Raw genomic sequence first — 23845 nt, 5'->3', positions numbered from 1 at the left:
CGTCCTGAAATCTTGTGGTTATAACTGTTCGTGGAGTTTTTGTGTGTTTCCCATGTGGTCACTCCCTTCAGGTTAAAGACTTAACAAATATTAACAATACACTTTTAAAGTATGGCAAATCAGACGTAAAGATGATCAGCAGAAAATATATGAGGTGGAGTAAAGAATTACATACAATTTGTAAAAATGTGTGTAGGGCTGTACCCGACCTAGAATGATCAGTCAGTTGAATCAGTTTCAGCTGTTCAATATGATTTTTTTTTTCTGTATTCCATCTAGAATTTGAAAGTTTAAACAGAGCTCAATGGGACGTTTGTAATATAGTAAACAAGCTAACAGCGCTAAAGACGGATCAGAAATGTGCAATAACATTTTTTGCCGACAGTAGATATCAAACAAAAGCGAGAGACTGGGTCATATAAGATGCTGTGAGCTGTAAATTCACCTTTTCTAAGCATAGGAGAGAAGATAATATTATTTCGGAGCCTTACGGGGCAAAGCATCTCTTCTTCTGGGCAGCTGCCTCTGTGTTTGCAGCTGCCTGTGTCTGCAGCTGTCTGTACCGCGAGAGCAGTGTGAAACAAGGAGAGCTCGCGTTGCAGCAAAATCTAGGTACCAAAATGTCCCCAGAAGGACACTGCACACTGAGTGAAAAACAAAACGACGAGGTGTCTCAGACTGAAGATTCAAATCTCCAGCTTCAGGGGGCAGCCCTAGATTTGTCTAATGTAAAAACAGATGCAGGAGACAAACCAAAATTTACTTTTAAAGACATGACAAATACAGGGGGGAAAAGGATTCGCAAAAAATGCATTAAGTTTAATTTGTATGTGTTGTGCTATGATATATCATTTAGATTTTTTTATTTTCTATTATGTAATTAATTTCAAATTATTACATGATATTGTTATCAATATTGTCATTATTTTTAATATGTAGTTGGAAGTAATAGTAGTGGTTATATATATACATAAAGACTGAACAAAAATTTAAATGCCACACTTTTATTTTTGCTCCCATTTTTCACAGGTTGAAGTTAAAGATCTGAGACTTGTTTTTATGCTCTCAACTGATGTACGTCTCTCAAATTTTGTCAGTAAAAATCTGTGCTAGTGAGCTCTTCTTTTCCATGCTAATCCATCCACCTGACGGGTATGGCTGATTGAACAGCATCATTACTACACAGGTGTGTTTTGGGATGATCACAACAACACAGTGACACAGAGTGTGTTTGTAACATGCTAACTGCAGGAATGTCCACCAGAGCTGCTGACTGTCAACTCAATGTTCATTTTATTACCTTTTCACGTCTCCAATGTTGTTTTCCTGAATTTGGCAGTACATCCAACCGACCTCACAACCACACAAATCGGTAACAATGACAAATTGCTGTCAGGTCAAGACCCTTATGAGGACAACAAGCATGCAGCAGTTCAGGTGGCTGCTCTCAGGCAAAGACGCTGGATGTGGTGGTTACATGTGGTCTGTGGTTGTGAGATCAGTTGGATGTACTACCAAATTCAGGAAAACAACACTGGAGATGTGTTATGGTAATAAAATGAACACTGAGTTGATAGTCAGCAGCTGTGGTGGATGTTCCTGCAGTCAGCATGTTAACAACACGCTCCATCTGTGTCACCTGTGCAGTAATGATGCTGTTCAATCAGCCACACCTGTCAGGTGGATGGATTATCATGGAAAAGAAGAGCTCACTAACACAGATTTTGCGACCAAAATTTGAGATACATATATTTATTTAGAGCATCAAACAAGTCTCAGATTTTTAACGTCAACCTGTGAAAAATGGGTGCAAAAACAAAAGCGTTTAAATTTTGTTGTGTTTGTGACAGCTGGTGGTAAACATGAAACTGACCACAGAACATTTCATGAACATATGGTCATGCTGAACAGGACTTGTTAATGTAAATTCATAGACTTGCGTAAAACAAAAACGCTGAAGTCAGATTGTTAAAGATAATTTTTTATCCTGATTCTTTAACTGTCAGGGTTTAAACAGAGTCACTGATGTCAACAAAAGAGAAGGGAGGTCTGGTTTACCTAAAACTTTAGTAGTGGGCGGCCCAGCTCAGAGGGGTGAATAGTGCGTAGACGGGTTTCTATTGAACAAATTCCTCATTAGAAACATCACCAGCTACCCTTCCACTCTTAGTTGGAAAACAACAAAAATGAATAATACATGGGAAAAAAAGTCTAAGGTCTAAACTTGAGTCCAAAAGATCTGAATGGAGCCATGCCCATAGAGGGAAATTCTGTGTGTCATAATGCTTTAAAATATGGGCTGAATACAGCCAACCATGGGAACATGTTTAAATCTTTTTCACAACTCCCAAGACAAGTGTGCCTCAAAAAGAAAATACAGACTGGAATAAAAAAAAAAAGAACCAACCAGTACTGAAACCACAGACTGTATAAAAGAAGTGACGTCACCCACTGGTTTGTGGACTCCAGTTCTGAAACCTCCAGTTTGGCATTTTGGAGCCAGAAGTGACCATGTTTGGACGAGGGGGTGGAGCTGTGGAGGATACGCCTCTATCCTGATTGACAGGTCGCCGTGGTAGCGACTTGTCAATCACAAGGTAGTGACACGATAAAGCATCCTCTGCTTTATGGTGTGTTTGACTCCATCGTTTACAAAATGTTCATCATGATGTATTGAAGATCACTTGAAAACTACTCCTCGTTTGATTTATTTCTGAGGTCGTAAATCAAACCAGAAGTAGGACCAGTTTCTCATTGACTTCTGTGCAGTCAGACTGGAGTCGCCACCTGCTGGACATTAGACAGAATGCAGGTTAGAGGGACTTCACCACTGGCTCCACTTTTCAGACCCAGAGGCTACGTCCACTTCTTTATACAGTCTGTAATAGAAACTAATTTTCTACATCTGTTTGAACACCTGCTGCATCAAAAAAAACAACAACCCATATGTACAAAAAGCTAACGCTAATACTTCCGATTAGACTTAAAATGTGAAAGGATGATAGAAACTGGGTCTGAAAACAACAGTGGACGCCTGAGAAAACGTTCTAGATGTCACAGGGGGTTGGAGGCCAGCTAAAGAATTTGATTTGAAGCTTAAAATGAGGTTCTTTAGGACCCCGCTGTGTCTTTAAAAACTGTCCTACCAACAACACTAGTGTGTGGTTGATGACCTTTACTCATTTATTTTTGGACTGCCCAAAAATACTTTGGAAATACTTCACAGAAGAGGAAAGGGACATCCTCCTGGACCTGCCACCTGTCTGAGCACCTGTTTACCACAGACCAGTGTTACTATACTGCACAATCTGTTCATGGTTGCAAGACAAAATAATTACTGTTAATTGGATGAAGCCGAGTCCTCCCACAGTGTTCAGTGGTTTAAAAAGTCATAATAACTTCCTGTGTTTGTACAAGGAGATCGACTTCAGTTATTGACGACCTTTAGCGGAGAATCTTGTACTTTTTTTGTTTTGATGTGTAATTTTTGTAGGTATGTACTGTATATTAATGGATGTGTGTGTGTGTGTTCTGTCTCTGTTATTTTTTAAACCCAGCTGTCAGAAAAATGTTGGCATTGTACTTTTCCGTGAACAACAGAGATGTTACATTTGTACATTATAATGCAGCAAATATGTTGAAACTTTAAGTTTAAACAACAATGTGATTAACGTGGTTTGGTTTGGGCACAAAAACCTCTTGGTTATGGTTAGAAAAAGATCATGTTCAGCTTAAAATACCCAGTTTTGAAGGCACAATACTGGCAGGAAGCACAGTAACATCTCCGTATAAAACAAGCACTTTTTGTGGCACTATCCCAGCAGGAAGCGCAGTGATGTCCCTGTAAAAATAACCTCTTTTCTTGGCACTATTCCGGCAGGAAACACAGGAATGTCTGGCTAAAAAACATTACTTTGTGTGGCACTATACTGGCAGGAAATGCAGCTACATTTATGTAAATAACAACCACTTTCCATGGTACTATGCTGGCAGGAAACATAGTAATGCCTCGCTTGTAAAGAACCACTTTTTGCGGCACTGTCCTGGAAGGAAGTGCAGCGACATCTCTGTAAAAAACCAACTGCTTTTTGTGGCACTATACAGTACAGAGATGTCTCTGTATGAAACAGCTACTTTTGTGGCACTATGCTGATATGAAGCGCAGCTACATTTCTGTAAAAACACAACCTCTTCTTGTGGCACTATACCGGCAGGAAACGCAGCTACATCTCTGTAAAAAACAAAGCAAACGTGGCACATCCTGGCAGGAAATGCAGAAATGTCTCGTAACAAAATGACCGCGTTTTGTGGCACTATTTCGGTAGGAAGTGCAGCAGCGCCTCGCTAAAAAAGAACTTCTTTTCATGGCTCATCCTGGCAGGAAACGCAGCAACATCTTTGTAGCCAACTGCTTTTTGTGGCACTATACTGAAAAGAAGGGCAGCGACATGCTGACAGAAAATTCTCACTTCTTGTAACGTTATCCTTGGTGAAAACACGGCAGCGGGTCACTAAAAAACATCCTTGTTTGGTACCCAGAATGACTGGTTTTGTTGTGTGTTGGTGTTGAACAGTGGTCTGTAGCTCGGTAGGCGTCTCTTCGAGGTGACACACCATTACCATCCCCTCCACCTCCTGGTGACAAAGTCAGCTCATTTACTAGGTCACTTTAGAAACGTTGATATGGTGCATATGAAACAAATGTAATGTGATGGTTTGTAGAAACGTACAATGCCAACAGTTTTGTCTGATGCCTGGGCTGTATTTCATCTGTATGTGCATGTGTCTAGCGAAGCCCGAACTCAAGGTTTTTTTTTGTAATGTTAATTGCCTGTTAAGGTGTGTCAGTAACAATAAAGTTAAAAAAACATAGTTAACTAAGAGTATAATGTAGCTGAAATAGAGTGGATTGTTGGATTGGACCTCTTCCACTTTAAACTAGATTTTTTTTTTAAAATAAAATACAAAGAGTAAAACCAGAATCCTCTAAAACTTTATTAATCTAAATTGAAGAGTTACTAACAAAACTATTTTAAATTTATATTTTAATCTCTTAGTTTTTAGTTGTCGTCTGTCTTTGTGTCTAAAAGCCGTTGACTAAATATGTTTGTTGTATATTTTAACCCATACTGTCGTCTCCTCTGTAGCTGTGCTGATCACGTCCATGCTGAAGGACCTGAACGCTCAGGAGCGAGACACCATCACCTTCGAGGTCACCGTCAACTACGAGGGCATCACCTACAAGTGGCTGAAGAACGGCGTGGAGGTGAAGTCGTCGGACAGATGTCAGGTCCGCAGCCGGCAGCTCACGCACTCCCTTTCCATTCGGAATGTTCACTTTGGGGACGGAGGAGAGTACCAGTTCGTGGCAGGGTCTGCTGCCACCGCCGCCAACCTGTTCGTTGAAGGTAATGGGATGCTTTTTGTGTTAGTTAAAGTTTGTTGAACCAAAGATATTTAGTTGATTCAACATAGTTTGTAGGAAAAATCTTCAAACTGCAGATTCATATACCTGTTTATTTTGTCGAATCAGCCCGTGTGATTGAATTCACCAAGAAAATCAAGGACATTAAGATCACAGAGAAGAAGAAGGCGATTTTTGAGTGTGAGGTTTCTGAGCCGAACATTCAGGTGATGTGGATGAAGAATGGTCAGGAGCTGGACTTGTCTGAGGAGAGGTACGACTCCAGGTTTATTAACCATGAATCATTCTGTTTGATTCTGTTCAGTATGGTCAGCAGAAGGATGTTTAAAGGTCGAATACGAGCTGAGAGTTGTGGTATCGTTGTGTTGTGTTTAGGTACACTGTGACAGCAGAGAAGTTTGTTCATCGTCTGATGGTCCAGACGGTTCGTATGTCTGATGCCGGAGAGTATTCGGTGGTTGCCGGATCAAGCATCTCCAAGGCTCAGCTGATCGTGGAGGGCCGTGACATTCGCATCTCCGAACCTGCAGAGCGGGAAATCACGGTGAGGTGGACGCTTATTTAAACCAAAATGATCTCATAAACTGTGAAAGGTTTCAAAATGACAAACCGAAAGTAGCTACTTCCTGTCATGTGATCATTGTCAGATTCAGTTTACAAAGAAAAGAGATGTATTTTCAAAGTGTTGAACTCCTCCTTTAAATAACAAAAAAACTTCATATGTTCATTTCTGATTTATCTGACAACACGTTTCGTCTCTTGCAGGTTCTGGAGAGACACCGAGCAACCTTTGAGTTCGAGGTGAATGAGGACGACGTGGAGGGTCGCTGGCTGAGGAACGGGGTGGAGATCCAGTTCTCTGTGGAGGAGAGGTTCAACTACGTGACCATCAGGAAGATACACCGCCTCACCATCTCTGAGACCTACAGGAGCGACGCCGGCGAGTACACCTTCATCGCCGGCAAGAACAGGAGCACCATGCACCTCCGAGTCAACCGTGAGTTTGTCTCCACACGCCGATCATAATAATAATAATTAAAGGTTTATTCTGATGTTTCTTCTGTTTAAGTCAGTGCAGCACGTCACGCCAACTCTTTCATTTTCTTTGATGCCTGTTTTTAACATTTACATCTTAAAACAACAAAAGTAGTTGTCAGTGTCGATTCTAATTTTCTCTGTTGACAATTTTTATGCCTCCAAGCTGGAGATAGCCCTGGCCGGAGGCATTATGTTTTCGGGTTGTCTGTACATATGGAATTTCTTCAAATTTGGCACAAATCTTAAGAACACCTTGAGGGAATGTTTTTTTTTTTAAAGTCAACATCCACTTTAAGTCAAGGATGAAGTGATTAGATTTTGGTGGTTAAAGGTCAAGATTACTGTGACCTTGCATCTGTCTCATTCTTGTGATCATGATATCTTAAGAATACGTTGAGGGTTCTTCAAATTTGGCAAAAACATTCTCTGGGACTCGAGGATGAACTGATTAGATTTCGGGGGTCAAAGGTCAAGGTCACTGTGACCTCTTCTGCCTCATTCTCGTAGAATGAGGCAGAATCTCAAGAACACTGTAAGGGAATGTTTTTTGTTTAAATTTGGCACAAACGTCCACTTACAAACCTCGACTTTGATATTAAAATCAACAACCTTGAAACATGTGATAAATGGTCTCTTGTGTCGTTGCTCACGAAAATTTTTACTTCCTGTCTGGTTCAGTCCCGGAGCCTCCTCAGATCCTCCGCCACATGGAGCCCCAGTCGGTTGAGGCCGGTAAACCTGCTCGCTTCTCGGTGGAGGTGAGCGGCGTTCCCCAGCCTCAGGTCTTCTGGTACAAAAACTCCCAGGCTCTGTCCCCTGGCTTCAAGTGCAAGTTCCTCCATGACGGCAACGAGCACTCGCTGCTGCTGATCGAAGTGTTCCCTGAGGATGCCGCTGTCTACAACTGCGAGGCCAAGAATGACTACGGCACCGCCACAAGTACCGCATCGCTCAACGTGGAAGGTAAGACGAGACGTTAGTTGAACAAAGACCAACATGAACACCAGGACGTGTGTAAATACAGCTGTGTGTGTGTGTTGCAGTGTCTGAGGTGGTGTCTCCAGACTCAGCTGCACCTGTCGCTCCTCCTGTCGTCATCTCACCCATCACCAGCACCTCCACCCGTGAGGGACAACCAGCTCGCTTCCAGTGCAGAGTCCGCGGAGACGGTAAGGAAACTAAACTCTTACTTCATGTAGGTGAAGTCAGTATTTCTGTAGTTTGAAACAGCAGTGTGTGTTTGGTGTCTCTATTAGAGAACAACCATCCGTTCCTCGTCTTTACTGAGCATCACACTGAGTTTCAGCTCAGAGTTTTTGTGTCCGATAAACAGAGAATACTGGACTATATTGAATATTGGACGCCATCACAGCGTTCATCATGAAGCTCAGCCTGCCACCACACAAATGCTTTTGTCCCCTATCGTCTGTCCAGATGTGAAGATCAGGTGGTACCACGGAGAGAAGGAGATCAAGCAGTCGGTCTTCTTCAAGATGTCTCAGTTTGACGACAGCTGTCAGCTGGAGATCTCCAGGGTTTACCCCGAGGACGAGGGCGAGTACACCTGCGTGGCCACGAACAACGCTGGACAGGTGTCCTGCTCTGCCACTCTCTCAATTGACGGTAGGTTTGTCACCAACAAACCCTTTAAAAGACACTGTAAAGGTAAATAACAGGAGCGAGCAGCAGCCATGGTACCAAACATTTTTATCTCCGGAGGACTAAACTGTTGTTATCTGGAGATAAAAGACAGTGCTCATATCTTGTTTTTTAAGACTGTTACTCTGAAATTAGGATTCAACAAACAGATTATCTCAACAGAAATTTGTTGTGTCTTTATTTTTCATTTCATATTTCAGTATAATATATCCTAACATTTCCTCAGAGGTTTGGAAGCTGTTTATATTTAATATAACCCGACAGATTGAATAACCTTATCACACTGATGCAAAAATCATTCAGAAATCCAGTAACGGTCTTGTTAAACGTACATATGAGCAGCGTCTCTGACTGCTGTGACGCCTGTCATAGTGTTAAATACAGACGGGTGACACAGTTGTTTCTGTCCATGCTCAGCTGTACGATGTTAATATGAGACTGTCAGGGAAACACAAACTGATTAAATATCCTGACTGTGGTTTTTCCCTTGATAAGATATTTTGTTTCGGTGCAGTGTGACGCCAGATCATGGCGCTGTTCTTCTTTTCTTCACTGAAACTTATAAACACGTCCCAGTGAGCACCGGTTCATTGGTTTGAAGGTGAAAAGATGGAAAGAAGCTGAACTTGGTTTTGATGAAAAGTTCTCACAACTAAACAACAAAATCAGGAGTAGGTTTAGAAACTTAAGCCCCCTTTCCACCACACGCTTTTGGTATGGTACCTTTGGAACCAAAAGTAACCCTTCAGACATGGTACCTAGACCCTAGCGTTTCCACTGCAAACAGTCCTCTTAAATGTGGGCGGGGTTGTCGTCACTCACTGCTCCGTCCAACACTCACTGTATTTCCTCCTTTATCAGTCTGCTCCTCATTTATCGTCCACAGAACGAGGCTGCACGCTGACATTTTCAGAACAAAATAGAACAGGCTGCAGTGAGAGTCTCTCTCCATGGGATACTTAAGTTCACAGCTCCACCTTTTAGTACCAGATCTGTGTGCTAGGTACCCCAACAGAGGGGGGGACCAAACATGGGGACAGTACGGAACGGTTCTATTGGTACCATCCACAACTTTTCACAGTGGAAACAGAAAAAAAGCGTGCAGAACTGAACTGAACTGAAACATATTGTACTGCTTGGTGGAAATGGGGTTAAAGTCACTCTACTTCCTCCTTTGCTTCAGAGAGGAGCCATTATCCACACGACCAAAGAGGCAGAAAAAGTAAAAAAATATACAAACCACAATCGAATAAACAACTGATGGTGAGATGTTTCTCATGAGGACAGTTTCAGACCACCCAAACTGTGCTGACTGGGATGGATTTAGATTTAAAACAAAGCTCATGACATCACTGACCATGCTTCCTTTCAGGGGAAACACAAACCGCGGACAGTCGTGCTGAGTCTCAGTGGCATGTCTCCACCAGCCTCACCAGTATAAAGAAACCTTCCATTGGCCAAAAGCCAGTTTTCATCCAGCCAATCACAAGCTGCACGGTGCCACACGGCGAGGTGGCACGCTTTCATGCATGTGTGTCCGGCATGCCGAAGCCGGAGATAAGCTGGTTCCACAACCGGCAACCGGTTCAGCCTACCAAGAACGTGGTGTTTCACTTCGATGAGGTGACCAACACCGCCATGCTCATCGTAGTCGATGCTTTCTCTGAGCACGCAGGGCAGTACACCTGCAGGGCTGCCAATAATGCTGGAGAGGCCGCATGCTCGGCCACCCTCACCGTAACCAGAGAAGAAGAAGGTAACCCCTGGATCCGTCGGCTGCAGCCAGATTCTGAAATAAACCTGTTTTTCTTTCTGCAAGATTAATTCACCCTCTTTGAATTCCTTCTTATTGTTTCCACACAAATCACTTCAGGGATGTCCCGAACCACGCTGCACAATTAGCCTCCGCACTGGTGATTGCTGTGGCCAAAGGCATTATGATTTCGGGTTGTCCGTCCGTCCGTCTGTCCCATTTACGTGAACACACTATATCAAGAACATCTTGAGGGAATTTCTTCAAATTTTGCACAAACATTCCACTTGGACTCAACAATTAACTGATTCGATTTTGGTGGTCAAAGGTCACTGTGACCTCTTCTTTCTCATTCTTGTAACGCATATCTCAAGAACACCTTGAGGGATTTTTTTTTAAATTTGGCAGAAATGTCCCCTTTAAGTCTAGCATGAACTGATTCGATGTTGGTGGTCAAACGTCAAGATCACTTCTTCTGTCTCATTCTCGTAAACATGATATCTCAGAAACACCTTGAGGGATTTTTTTTATATATAAGTTTGACAGAAGTGTCCATTTGGACTCAACAATGAACTGATTGGGGTCAAAGGTCAAGGTCACAGTGATCTCTTCTCTCTTATTCTTGTGAACGCCCTATCTCAAGATCACCTTGAGGCACAAATGTCCACTTTAAGTCAAGGATGAACTGACTAGACTTTGGTGACCTTTAGTGACACCATGAATACCTTGAGGGAATCTCTTCAAATTTGGCACAAATGTCCACTTGGACCCAAAGATGAATTCATTTGGTGGTAGAAAGTCAAAGGTCAAGGTCACTGTGACCTCGTAAAGCATATTTTTGGCCATGATTCAAGAATTCATACGCAAACTATAACAGAATGTCCTTCGTAGCTCCTCGGTATCTTGTGTAAATTGCAGTTGCTCTGGTGGATAAATTGTAAAAAAAAAAAATTGCAACATTGCTTCCGTATATTTCGGGACATCCCTCCTTCAGACTTGACTAACCTCACAGTTCCAGAAAGATGCACCCGTTTGCTTGAAAGCCTTGGATTATCACCTCTTGTCTCTGCTCCGCCTTTGTTACCACTCCCCACAGGATCAAACTCACCTCTCCACCCTCCTTCACCCTCCTCTCCTCTCCCACACAGGAAAACTGTGGAACATGCATGAAACTCACTTGTGTAACCTCCGTCCTCCAGGAAACTCCTTATTTGTCTGATTCCTGTGTTAATGTCTGTTTCTTCTTTTGTCGCCGTGTTTCACCTTGTTTCTTACAGATGTTTGTGTTGTTTGATTTCTCACTTCAAAGTCTATTTTCTCAAAAAATGCTGATTAAAGCGCAGTATGAGTCACAGATCTCTGGGACTTAAATCTATTTGCTTTGTGCATTTGGCTTCAGCCATTTTGGTCCATCAACTCGTTGCACTAAAGGACTAAAAAACCTGTAGTACAAACCAGCTATCTAGCCTTAGCTACACTTAACTGGTGATTACACACATCTAAATTTTGGGGAGATACGCAGCTGCCAATTTAATGGGGTGTAGTGGAAAATAATATAATGAGTAGCGTAACAACTTACTGTTGGCAGGGGATAATAAGTAAAGTAATTTTATTACTTTTGAAATGAGTAACAAGTAATGTATTACATTTTTAGAGTGACAAGCCCAACACTAGATGGAGCCCAAACACAAAAGGTGAATAGATTTGTGTCCAGAAACACTGAGGTGTTAATCCGTTCCTGTTCACGGGAATGACTGTGTTAATTGGAAAGGAGTTGAAGACCCTCACTGGATCAATCCTGCACGCAAACCGTGCACTCAGTGAATTAATGTCGTCTCTTTCCTTCACAGTACCTGTGACTCACGTGAGAGAGCATATCGAAGCCAAGATTGAGGAAGAAGTCAAAGGTAAAATCACGTCAGATTTCTGACCATCACCCATCAAACACACCAGATTATTGTCACACATGAAAAATTTGCAAAGTGGAAAAGGGACAGTTTCACCAGCCATCTGTTTTACTTGATTCATGTTTGACTTCGTAAGTAGTCTGTCAGCAGGAAACTCTGATCCAAGCTTCGACTCACTGAAGGTGGATTTTAAGTGGAGAAGCTGTTGAGAAAGTAAACAATAAAAACAGACGTGTGGGTGCATGAATTATGGATTATTTGGATTATAGTTGACCTGCGTCCACAGACTGCTTTTAGAGTTTAAAAATATGTCATCATGGTGAACTGTCCCTTTCAATGATGTTTGAATTTCCACAGCAGCATGTTCATCTTTATCTGTCTTGATATAAAATTCCTGTGGTCCTATTATTCTACCTGCTCTTCCTCTGATAATATTCCATGGTTCCCCCCAGGCGAGCACTGATAGAACTTGCTTGTACCAGTTTTTGACACTTGCGGTTTGCATCCAAAAGTTCATTTATGTTTTGGCATGAAGGTTCTTCTGATCTTTTCCCAGAAAAGGCGCAGGATTCGTATCTTTTAAAGCTTCCAGATTTGAAATGCCCTTTAAAAGATATGGAAGTTCACTGCATCCGGAACTGACACCTTCCTCCTGCAAAATATTTCTTAGCCTGGCTTGCAGATAGTGGGATGTGACTCCTGTGGTTTGCACTAAATAACACCAGTAAACTATATTAGTTCGAATAAACGCCTTCTCACCCAATTTTACAGCTTCATTTGCTTAAGCTTTGGAATATAAGATATGTTTTTGAGAGCTTTGCCTCTCATTGATACTTGTGCATCATTTATTTCCTCTTAAGTTTAAGGATTAGAAAGGGCGTTTATTCTCCTGTCTGCAAGTCAGGTAAGGAATATTCTAGTATAAAGCCAAAGCAATTATCAAAAAATAAAACAAGTGAATGTTAGCAGCCCATCTTGGAAACATTATGCTTTTTTAATGATAATAAAATAATTTATGTTTTGAAGAAATTTCCACAGACGAAGGATCAAAACTTCCTGCAGGTTTCTAATAAAAAGAATCAAGTCTTGCGTTTATTCGAACAAATATGGTGAGTGAAATTATTTCTTATGGCATTGTGACTCCCTGCATGCATTTAATATTTCCATTAATTATTCATTCAAATCCTTTTCTCTCTATTTATCCCTGGAGGCTGTGTTGTTCTGACAGTTGTCTGCTTCTGTTTGCAGAGCTGTTTTATCACGAAAGCAAAGAAGGAACGCCGCACATCAGCACCGAACTCACCGCCACTCGACAGCTGAGAGGAGCCTTCTCTGACACTGAGGACTTCCCAGATCACGGCCTGGTGTCGGCCAATCGGTGCTCCAGCAGGACTTCTTCCATCAGCTCGTGGACAGAGAACATCAAACCTTCGTTCACCAAGAAGCTCAAGTTCCAGTCAGTCCTGGAAGGAGAGCCTGTGGAGTTGAAGTGTAAATTGGTTGCATGTCCTTCACCAACTATCCTTTGGTTTCATAACAATAAATCTATTCCTAAAGAGCGTAGAAGAAGGATCTGTACTGACAGCAGAATGCACATGCACACTACCAGTCTGGTTATTGAGAGTATCAAAGAGAAGGACTCGGGCAGTTATAAGGTAATGGCGATAAACACGGAGGGTTCTGCTGAGTCCACAGCATCACTTTTGGTGTCACTGAGGGAAGAGCAGTCTGCTAACTACCTGGGCTTTGTTAGACGCTCTGCCAAAGCCCATGAAAGCGTAGACACCATGGCAGAGCAGAGGAGAGAAAGGAAGATTAGGGTCGAGCTCAGGTGCGTAGGTTCTCCGTTTGACAAGATGTCCAAAGTCCATCAGGGAAGATCTCGATCAAAGACCTCTCTGGTGCGTACCGTGTACTTCAGATCTGGTTCCCGTGCAAAAGAGAAAGAGACAGAGAAAGAGTCCAAACGTTTGGAGACTGCCTCTGAGCGCGCCCCATCTCCACCTCCCATGTTTGACAGGTCTGAGCGCTTTAACGACAGATACAGTGATATCTACTGTGACCGGCGCACCGGCGGCAGGTTCAGTGACAAGTTTAGCGACAGGTGCAGTGACAGATACAGCGAGAGGTTCAGTGACACTGAGAGCCTTCACAACGAGGTAAGGACAAAACTTACCACACTCCAAAAAGCTGTCAAACAGAGGAAGAGGTTTTCTATCTCCACCATGTCCTCCTCTGAGTTTGAGTCAGAGTCAGTTGCCAGCGAGTCAAGCTATGCAGATTATGTAGAGAGGCTCAGGGTCAAGCCTGCCTCACTGCCTGATGTTCAGCATTTCAATCGACCCTTCGATTTGGGGGAGAGTCACAGGGAGTCTCAAGGTAAAAGCTCACAGCACAGGGAGCCCTCTCAGCCTCATATGAGGCATTCATTTGAGCCTCAGTCCAGAACCAGGGCCATTCAGATCATGAGAGGTGAGTTGGTTGATACATTGGTGCCAGACACAGAAAGGAAACTAAGTCAAACATACTCAGAGACAGTTGAGGATAAAAAAGTTGAGAGCTATGTTGAATCTCAGGCAGATGGTAGATTCAAGCAAATGGTAAGTGAACGTCACAGTGCGGTTGCTGGTCAAAAGGTGGAGGCTACAAAGGTTGAGGTTGAGCTACGTCACCCTGAAGTCCCATACTCTAAATCATTAGCATACCCTGAAACTACAACTTACACTGAAAGCGGGGAATCTGTCAGAACTTTGCCTGCTCAAGGGAAGAAATCACTTCTGGAGTCACCCAGGGCTAAGCCAGTCGCATCTATCAGGGAGAAGTTCCTGAGCGATGCAGTAAGACCAGAGGACGTAGCAACAACAGAAACTGTTGATCCATATGGAGAGGAGCGTGCAGAGGAGTCTTTGAGGGCTCAGTATGAGAAGAGCCTCGAAGAAGAACGGATGCAGTGTGAGGAAAAACTGCTGGCCTTGCGGATCAGGAAATGGCAACAAGGTAGTAGGATGTCAGAAGAGGAGACATTTCACCCTGAAACTGATCTGCCCATGCCAGCAGGGATGCAGTACATGGAGCCCGCAGGGCACATTTACCCTCAGCAGGAGGTGATGGAGAAAAGAGCAGCTGTAGAAACTGAGGCCATGCCCTCCTCTTTCCATAAATCATTCAGGATGACGGCAAGTTTGGTAGATCCTGAAGCTGCAACTGTGTCAGCACCCAGACCAGCTAAAGTAAAAGCCAGAGAAGAAGAATTGGACATATCCATCTCTGTACTCACAAAGTCATCCACAATGGAGGCCAAATCAGAAGAAATGAAAGTTGGGGCACCACTCATGTCCATACAAAAATCCCCCAGAATAAAATCCAGAGCTGCAGAAGTGGAGGCAGAATTGACGCCAAGAACAAAAACCATGGCAGAGGACAGACTAAGAGAGTCACCCAGGTTTAGGCAACCCATATCTAGCAAAGAGAGGTTCCTCAGTGAAGCTGTAACACCAGAAAGAGTTGAGCAATATGGAGAGGAGTGTGGAGGGGAATCTTCGAGGGCTCAGTATGAGAAGAGCCTTGAACAAGAACGGATGCAGTGTGAGGAAAAACTCCTGGCCCTGCGGACCAGGAAATGGCAGCAAGGGAGTAGGATGTCAGAGGAGGAGACATTTCACCCTGAAACTGATCTGCCCATGCTTGCAGAGATGCGGTACATGGAGCCCGCAGAGCACATTTACCCTCAGCAGGAGGTGATGGAGAAAAGAGCAGCTGTAGAAACTGAGGCCATGCTCTCTGATTTTCATAAATCACCCAGCATGACGGCAAGTTTGGTAGATCCTGAACCTGCAACTGTGTCAGTACCCAGGTTGACTAAAATTAAAGCTGGAGGAGAAGTAGAAACATCTGCCTCCTTGCACACACAATCAGCTACAGTAGACGCCAGATCAGAAGAAATGGAAGTTGGGGCACCACCCATGCTGACACAAAGAGTAAAAGCCAGAGCTGCTGAGGTGGAGGTGGAGTTTTTGCCAAGAACAAAAGCCAGGGCAGAGGACAGACTCAGAGAGTCACCCAGGTTAAGGCAAGACACATCTACCAAAGAGAGGTTCCTTAGTGAAGCTGTAACACCAGAAAGAGTTGAGCAATATGGAGAGGAGCATGAAGGGGAGTCCTTGAGGGCTCAGTATGAGAAGAGCCTAGAAGAAGAACGGATGCAGTGTGAGGAAAAACTCCTGGCCCTGCGGATCAAGAAATGGCAGCAAGGTATGCGAATGTCAGAAGAGGAAGAATCCCACCCTGAAACTGATTTGCCAATGCCGACAGAAACCCGGTATAGAGAGCCTGAGGAGCACATTTACACCCAGCACAAAGCGGTGGAGAAAAGTACAGGTGTAGACCATGCTACCATGTCAATGCAAAAGTCACCTAAAGTAAAAGGTAGAGAAGAACAGGATGAAACCTCTGTCCTCTTGCCTAAACCCAGAATGAAAACCAGACCAAGGGCATTGGAAACTGATGCATCAGTAATGCTGGCACAAAAGTCACCCAGACTACAAACTAGAGCAGCAGATGTGGAGGCTGAGTCATCGCCTAGAACAAAAGCCAGAGGAGAGAAGATGTTGTTTGAGAAGACAAAAGAGGAGCGTCAGCTCCAGCTGTCAAGAGAGAATATCTCTGAGCTTAAGAATGAAAGTGAGAAGTTTGCCAGTGAAGAGGAAGCCTTGACTCAGCGGATAATGGAATGGCAACAGAATGTTCAGCTGGAACAAGACCAGGCTGTGAAGCCAGAGTCTGATTGGGTAGAGGGTTACTCAAAGATCCAGGCAGAGAGAATTTCTGAGGTCGGAAGAAATGTTGCAGAATCGCAACCTGAAGTGGTTCGCAGCAGGAAGACTTCCCTGGGAAAAAATGCTAAAGAGAAGTTCCTTTTGAGCGAGTCAGTTCCTGCTGGTTTCCAAGATCAGCAGGGTGATAGCTCGCAGTGGCCGCCTGCTGGTGAGCTGCAAACTGAGGGCCGTGAGACCAGGTTGCAGAGAGACAGTGAGTACTTCGTAAGCGAGGAGGAAGCACTGGCTCAACGCATCCTGAAATGGCAACAAGATGTTGTTGAACAAGAGGAAGTAGCTGAACTGGAGTCTGAGTGGGCTTTGGACAACCAAGGCAAACAACCTGGCTCTGGGTTGCTGTTTGAGTCTTGTGTCCTACCATCTGACAGCGGACCCCATCATGGAGGCATTTCTCACGACACCCACCCGAGTGACCTTCCACCTCCACAAACATCTCTTGTTGGTGGAGGCTTACCAACAAAAAAACCCTCACCTCTTCCACATGCAGCTGGGTACGAGCCACCTCCACATAGTGAGTCTTCTTCTGTAACAAGGCATTCTCCAACACATGCTGGTCTACCACACCATGTTGGTGTACCTACTGATAGCTCTTACGATTTTAAACCTATTCCTGTAAAGGACAGAACGGGTCCAGAAGTCTCACCAGTTCGGAGATACTCTCCCACCCAACTTAGTAATGTACCTTTTGAAGGGTATGGACTTGCCTCTGGGCGGGATGAGAGCCCTCTTAAGCCTTCTGGAGTGTTTCCCTCAGTCAGAAGACGCTCCCCATTACGTGGTCCACAGGAGGATGTGGGAAGGGAGGCAGAGAGAAAACAGAGCAGGGAGGAATACCCAGTGACTGTAGATAAATCCAGCAACCAACGCTTCCAGTCAGAGGTAAGAGAGGAGAGAGGAATGAGGGAGGAGATGGGAACTACCGGAGAAAGCAGTGAATGGAGACAACAAAAGGATTTTGCAGGTGTCAGGAGAGAAGAAAGAAATAGAGAGTCAGTAAGGTCAAAAAAGAGTGGTGAAATGAGTGCAGAAAGCCTTGAACTCGGAGCTATAAAGAAGGAGGAGAGAAGAGTCCAAGAGGAATCCACTTTGGAGGGAGTGTACCAAACTCCAGAGTCAAAGAGGATGAAAGAAGGGGATAGAAGTGCCGAAGGGTCCCGTCCAGTATTTGTGAAAGAAATATCTTCACTCAAAGTAAAAGTTGGTGAGATGTCAGAGTTTACCTGCCAATTCCAGGGTGACCCTCTGCCTGCGGTCACCTGGCTCAAAGATGGCCACCCGTTAGCCCACAACCCTGACTACGATATCATGACCAAATCTAACAAATCAAAGCTCACTGTCTTCTATCCAACAACAGACCATGAGGGGACATATGACTGTGTCATAACCAATAAACGTGGCAAATCCATCTGCAGTGGCACTCTCGAGATCTCTGACAAAAAGGTGGTGAGAAAGTCAGGGGCTGCACAGAAGGTGGTAGTTTCAGAGGAGCGAGAAAAGGGTGAAGAAACCCAGGACAGCGCCATAGAAGAGGAACTTAAGACCTACATGGATGCAGGAAAGGCAACGTTACAGGTGCCTCAGGCAGTGATCCACAGACGCGGCTGCTCAGATGAATCGTTTAACTCCTCACCAGTAGAAATCAGAATTACAGCTGCTACTCCTCTCCCTGAGATGAGAGAGGAAATCAGTGAGGACAAACCTCAGGCTTTTATGGAGGAAACTTCAGAAGTGCCAAGCGATGAGGGAGCCTCTCAGACCGTCAAACACAAATTTACTTTCTCCTTTGATGTGGCTGGTGAAGCTCCCCACGTGATCAGTGAATTAGAGAATATCGCCTGTTCCGAGGGCAGCACTGCTGTGTTAGAGTGTGTAATCACAGGTGAACCCACCCTAGAGGTCTCATGGTATTGTGATGACGTTTGCCTCGAAATCAAGGCAGGAAAGTACAGAGCTGAGGTAGATGATAAAGTGTACAGGCTGTATATCAACAGTTTTACATACACTGATGCTGGAGTGTACAAATGTGTTGCTAGAAATAAGATGGGAGAGGTTACAAGCATCTCCGATGTATCGCTTCAAGTTGCAGAGCCTGTGCAGTTTTCAGAGGGTGGCGGTTTTACTCCGTCTGAGATAGTGAGGAAGTCTCGTGTTGGCTTAACTGAGGATGTCAAGAAACCTATGGCAATCCACAAAGCTGCCATCTCTCACACTGAGGACAGTGCTTTTGTAAGTTCAAAAGCTCCGTCAGAGCTGACCAAAGCCCCAAAATCCAGACCTGGTGTCTCAAGAGAGCCTCCGACTGTATCTGGCTGTGGTCTTACAGGTTCTGCTGCCGTGATTAAAGTTTCTCAGATTAAACAAGCTTTTGAGTCAGACTCACCAGTTGCATTACGGACGCCCCCTTCTCCTGAGGAGCAGAGAAAAGAAACACTTTTTCCTGAGGAGTTCATACCTGCGGTGGCTATTTCCTTTGATCAGCAGGAACAAGGAATCAAACCTGAAATCCTGCATGCAGAAGGTGGTGATAGACTTGTTACTGCTATGACAGGAAATCCAGGTTCTCCCAAAGCTGTTCCAGCTGGAGCAGAACCAGGTTTGACTCAAACTATTCCTGTTTCAGGAAAGCCACTTTCCCCTGAAACTCCTGTAGCACCCAAACCTGTCCCTTCCAAGACTTCCCAGCCCACCTCCTCTCTGGAGGAAGACCGTGAGATCTCAGTGATATCTGGTGATTTTGAAGAGGGAGCAGTTTTAGCAGAAAGTCACGGTGTAGTTAAGCAGTTTGTAGAGGAAGTACAGGAGTCTCCAGACCTTGTCAGGCCTAAGGCACAGAAACTAGCTCAAGCTCCTGAACCAATGAAGACATGTGAAGTGGAGATGGTGAAGGAAGACACTTTGCGTACTTTTGACAGAACTAGCAGCTTTATTCCTTTCCAGTCGGAAAGAGTCCCTACAGTAAAACGCACTGTCAGAACCTCAGCTCCAGCCGAAGAAGTCGTTAAACCTAAAAGAATTTCTGAATCTCTCAAACCTGAAAGACCAAGTCCAACTGCAGGGTCTTCCTGTATTCCCAGTGAGGCTGAAGGTGTCAGTATGGTGCTTGAAGGTGGGGAGCTGATTTCAATTCCAGAGCCGTCTATGGACAGTGGTGTCTTCCTTAGTATGCCAGAGTCCCAGGCCGATGTGACAGAGGTAGCTGAGGAAATGGCTGGTGATGTAGTTGAGCCTCATACACAAATCAAAGGTGAAGATGAGACGATTGATGTCCACATGGAGCCAGAACCTGAAACACTTATTGTCAAGACTAAAGTAGACAGCAGAGTTGAACCACTTGGTCTTCCTGAGGATGCTGCTACTGCTGCTGCTGCTGCTGCTGCTGCTGAGGAACCTCGAAGCCGGATTGCATCTTTACACGAAAGAGATAGTTTTGACAAGGCTTCAGCAGCTGAAGCTGGGGGAGCAGCAGCGGCAGCAGCTGGTTCCATGGAGGAAGAGGAGGTCACTTTTGGTGCTGTGTATGACTACTACAACCCTCCAACAGACTGGGGAAGACCACTGTCCCCTGAGTCTGAGATGTCCATAGAGATTGGCAGCACTGTTAGTGAAGAGATAGCTGAGGTAGCCGAGAGGTTCTACACCCCAGGCTCATCCACTGAGGTCTCTCAGCCAATTGCAGAGTCCTTCCACACTCCCAAGTCTCACACGACCTTCCAAACCCCAAGTTCCGATACACCTGGAGGATTTATGACCCCTCAGGAATTCCCCTTCTCTCCTCTAGAACATAAGCGACCCTCAACAGGAGACTCCAGCGAGAGGTTTTTTTCACCAGTTCAATTCCTGACATCTCCCGCTGATGAGGGCATTGAAACAACGCCGCCCGCAATAAGCCTTGACGAGAGTCGATACCTCACCAAGGGAATGGGGTCTTTAGGCCTATCAACCCTTCAGGAAAAAGTGCAGGGAATCCCTCCTGCCTTCCTCAAACCTCTCATTAAGAAAAGAGTGTTCGAAAATGACTCGCTAACGTTTTACGCTGAGGTGTTTGGCCTACCTTCCCCTGAGGTGAAGTGGTTCTGCAACAAAACCCAATTGGTAGCAGATGACAGAGTAAAAATGGAGAGAGATGGCGACAGCATCTCACTAACAATTCACAATGTCACGAAAGCTGACCAGGGGGAGTATATCTGCGAGGCTGTGAACTATGTCGGGGAGGCGAGAAGTGTTGCTTTAGTGGTAGTTGTATCGCAGGAAGTAAAGTTCATGCCCGCTCCACCTGCTGTCACCCATCAGCATGTGATGGAGTTTGATGTGGAGGAAGACGACTCATCTCGTTCTCCTTCCCCTCAGGAGATATTGCTTGAAGTAGAATTGGATGAAAATGAGGTAAAAGAATTTGAGAAACAGGTTAAGATCATCACCATTCCTGAGTACACAGCCGACAACAAGAGCATGATCATATCTTTGGATGTGTTACCGAGTATTTATGAGGAGGGCACTGTGGACTTTGTCACCCAGGAGCATGATGATTTGAAAATAGCTTTTGAGGTCACCGAGATGCCTCCAAGATTTATCAACCCCATCTGTGACATGGAAACCCCAGAGGGTACCACTGTCATGTTTGAGTGCTCACTGATGGGAATTCCATCTCCCATCATTTCCTGGTTCAAAGGTGACAAAAAAATTCCTCACAATAACAAAAAATTCTTGCACTCATCTGATGGAGACAACCACTTCCTGAAGATCTGTAAGGTCACAACACAGGATACAGGAATATATACCTGCAGGGCTATTAACGTTGTCGGGGAGACTCTGTGCAGGGCCTCTCTGGTGGTATTAAATGCCAAAGCTTTCTCAGGAAAGACCAGAGGCAGGGAGTTGACCGCTGTGTCTCTGGGAAGTGCCAAAGTCCAGCCACAGAAGTTTGATATGATGGTTGGCAACACGTCGTTTGACAGCGAGCAGGTGTCAGAAATTGAGCTTGAGTTTGAGTTTGAACAGGAGGCAGATGAATCTCAGCGGGCGGTCAGGCTGGTGGCCAAGACTGACAACGAAATGAGTGAACAAGGAGAGAAATACGTCAGCGTTAACTTTGACGTTTTTGCCGAACCAGCAAAAGATGACAAGATAGAGTTCAAAGGGAAGTCCTCTGACATGTGCAGCTTCCAGTTCCAGGTGACTGAGACGCCCCCTAAATGTGTCATCCCATTGACCAATGTTACAGCGGCGGTAGGGACACCAGTTATCCTCCAGTGTCTGGTTAGCGGCAAGCCAAACCCAACTGCCGAGTGGTACAAAGATGGAGACTGTGTCACAGACAGCAGGTGTATAATCCAGGAGAAAACTGCAGGACATTTCAATCTGCTTATAACTAACGTGACCCAGAGTGATGCTGGCGAGTATAAGTGCATAATCCAAAACACAGCTGGTTGCATTGAAACTGCTGCGCTGCTAAAGGTGTTTTAGAGGCTGAAGGGTGTCGCGCTGGTTGCACAAAGATAAATTAACAAATTCTTTTGTTTATTTTGTTTTTTGTCAGATTTTTTCCTCAGTACAGCTGAAGACAGACAGGAATTATGGGAAAGAAAGGGGGGGATGACACAAGGCATAGGGCCGCAGGTTGGAATAGGATAGATAGGTCACCCCTACCGCCAAATTCTTGATGCTAATTCTTTGATGTTGTTTCCATTGTGTACTAAGATTAAGAAATTTAGAAATAAAACATGGCTGACCAATAAAACTCTTCTAGCTGCTTTTCTGAGAAACAAATGATGAGTGATGAAATAAGAAATTATTTCAGGAGCCCTCTAGTGTTCTCTTCCCTTTGCTGGCTTAACACTGTTTACAAAATGCAAGAACATTGAAAGTACTTGTCAAAGCTAGGGTTGCAGCGATATACTGGTTCCAGGGTATACCATGATATAAAAGTTGACAGTTATCATACTGCTATTTGCTTATCTACGATATTGAAAAAACAAATGCAACTGGACGTTGAATCTCCCCTTTATTTTAGTTATTTTCTATGAGGAGACTTTTTACACAAACTTCCATTGCACAAAATGGTTTCAAGTTTCAATTTTAGTAATGAAATGTTGTTCAACCAACAATAACCCTTCTGTTTTCATTCCTTTAAGGGTCATTCTGACTGATCATAATAAAAATTCTGGAATACCATGATACTGTAAAACCATGATATTTTCTGATATAGTTATTGTACTGTTAAAATCTCATACCGTTGCAGCCCTAGTCAGAGCACAAAGCTAAGACTGACTGAACACAGTAAAAAAGTTTAACAAATCTTTGGGCAACCAGCTCGTAGTCATAAAAAACAAATGTGTGTAAATGTTTGTTAAAGTGTGTCCGTGATGAAAAATGTAAACATGGAAAAAAAAGTGGTCTATTAATCTCAGCAAATGAGTCTACTTTTTTTCTTTATTTATTGTAAGTTGTGTAAAGAGTTGTTTTAATTTTTTGGTAGAAAAAAATCTGGGTTTATATTTGCTTTTGTTATCTGGTAACACTAAAACTGGGCTGCTTTGAATTTGAAATTCAGTAATGACGTTATGAAGGAATGTCTTCATGATGCCGCACGTCTGTTTAAAGTCAAGCAGCTCAAAGAAAAATGTTACCGGTCTGTTTTAACATCGTGCCGTTCACATCAGTTTGCACTTTACAAGATAACGACAACTAGGAGTATTAGGTGTGTATGTGTGTGTGTGAACAACCCTGTCTCAGAGAAATTATGTTTGTAAATTTGTAATCTGTTTTCATAATTATGTTGAGGATGTTATCACATCACAAAACATTTATGTACCGCGCTGGATTCGCAGGAGGTGTTCCAGGTTAATGGCGGATACACAGATTGTAGGTCTGTGACAGAAGAATTTTAGACCCGCATCCTGACTCTTGTTTGTGGTTAGGTTTGGGCAACTTTGATTAAGGTTAAGAAAAGATCATGATTTGGGTTAAACATTAATGAAAAGGGGTGGGTGCAGTGGTTAGCATTGTCGCTTCACAGAAAGAGGGTTTGAACCCCGAGGTGTGGGAACCCTTCTGTGTGGAGTTTACATGTTCTCCCTGTGTCAGTGTGGGTTTCCTCCAGGTGCTCCAGCTTCCTCCCACAGTCCAAAGACATGCAGGTTAATTGATGACTCAAAACTGTCCGTAGGTGTGAATGTGAGTGTGAATGGTTGTCTGTCTCTATGTGTCAGCCCTGTGATAGTCTGGTGAC

At 44.0% G+C, this 23845-nt stretch overlaps 2 protein-coding genes across 2 annotated transcripts in view; one reads left to right on the top strand and one right to left on the bottom strand.

Moving 5' to 3' along the window:
* Nucleotides 1–23845, bottom strand: part of tgfbr2l (transforming growth factor beta receptor-like) — a 397772-nt gene that overhangs the window by 39529 nt on the left and 334398 nt on the right. The gene's annotated exons all lie outside the window — the stretch shown is intronic.
* LOC126393462 (titin-like) overlaps nucleotides 1–23845 on the top strand; it is a gene marked incomplete at its 3' end in the record, with an annotated part of 160915 nt that overhangs the window by 31164 nt on the left and 105906 nt on the right. Inside the window, exons 34-42 of the mRNA XM_050049647.1 lie at nucleotides 5148–5408; nucleotides 5534–5678; nucleotides 5801–5969; nucleotides 6191–6422; nucleotides 7142–7426; nucleotides 7507–7632; nucleotides 7898–8086; nucleotides 9495–9878; nucleotides 11726–11782. Coding sequence (XP_049905604.1) covers nucleotides 5148–5408; nucleotides 5534–5678; nucleotides 5801–5969; nucleotides 6191–6422; nucleotides 7142–7426; nucleotides 7507–7632; nucleotides 7898–8086; nucleotides 9495–9878; nucleotides 11726–11782 — 1848 coding nt within the window. The remainder of the gene's footprint in view (nucleotides 1–5147; nucleotides 5409–5533; nucleotides 5679–5800; nucleotides 5970–6190; nucleotides 6423–7141; nucleotides 7427–7506; nucleotides 7633–7897; nucleotides 8087–9494; nucleotides 9879–11725; nucleotides 11783–23845) is intronic.

This window comes from Epinephelus moara, chromosome 7, assembly GCF_006386435.1.
Source record: "Epinephelus moara isolate mb chromosome 7, YSFRI_EMoa_1.0, whole genome shotgun sequence".
In the NCBI taxonomy this organism is placed as follows: Eukaryota; Metazoa; Chordata; class Actinopteri; order Perciformes; family Serranidae; genus Epinephelus; species Epinephelus moara.
This window is presented reverse-complemented; position numbering and strand designations above follow the sequence as displayed.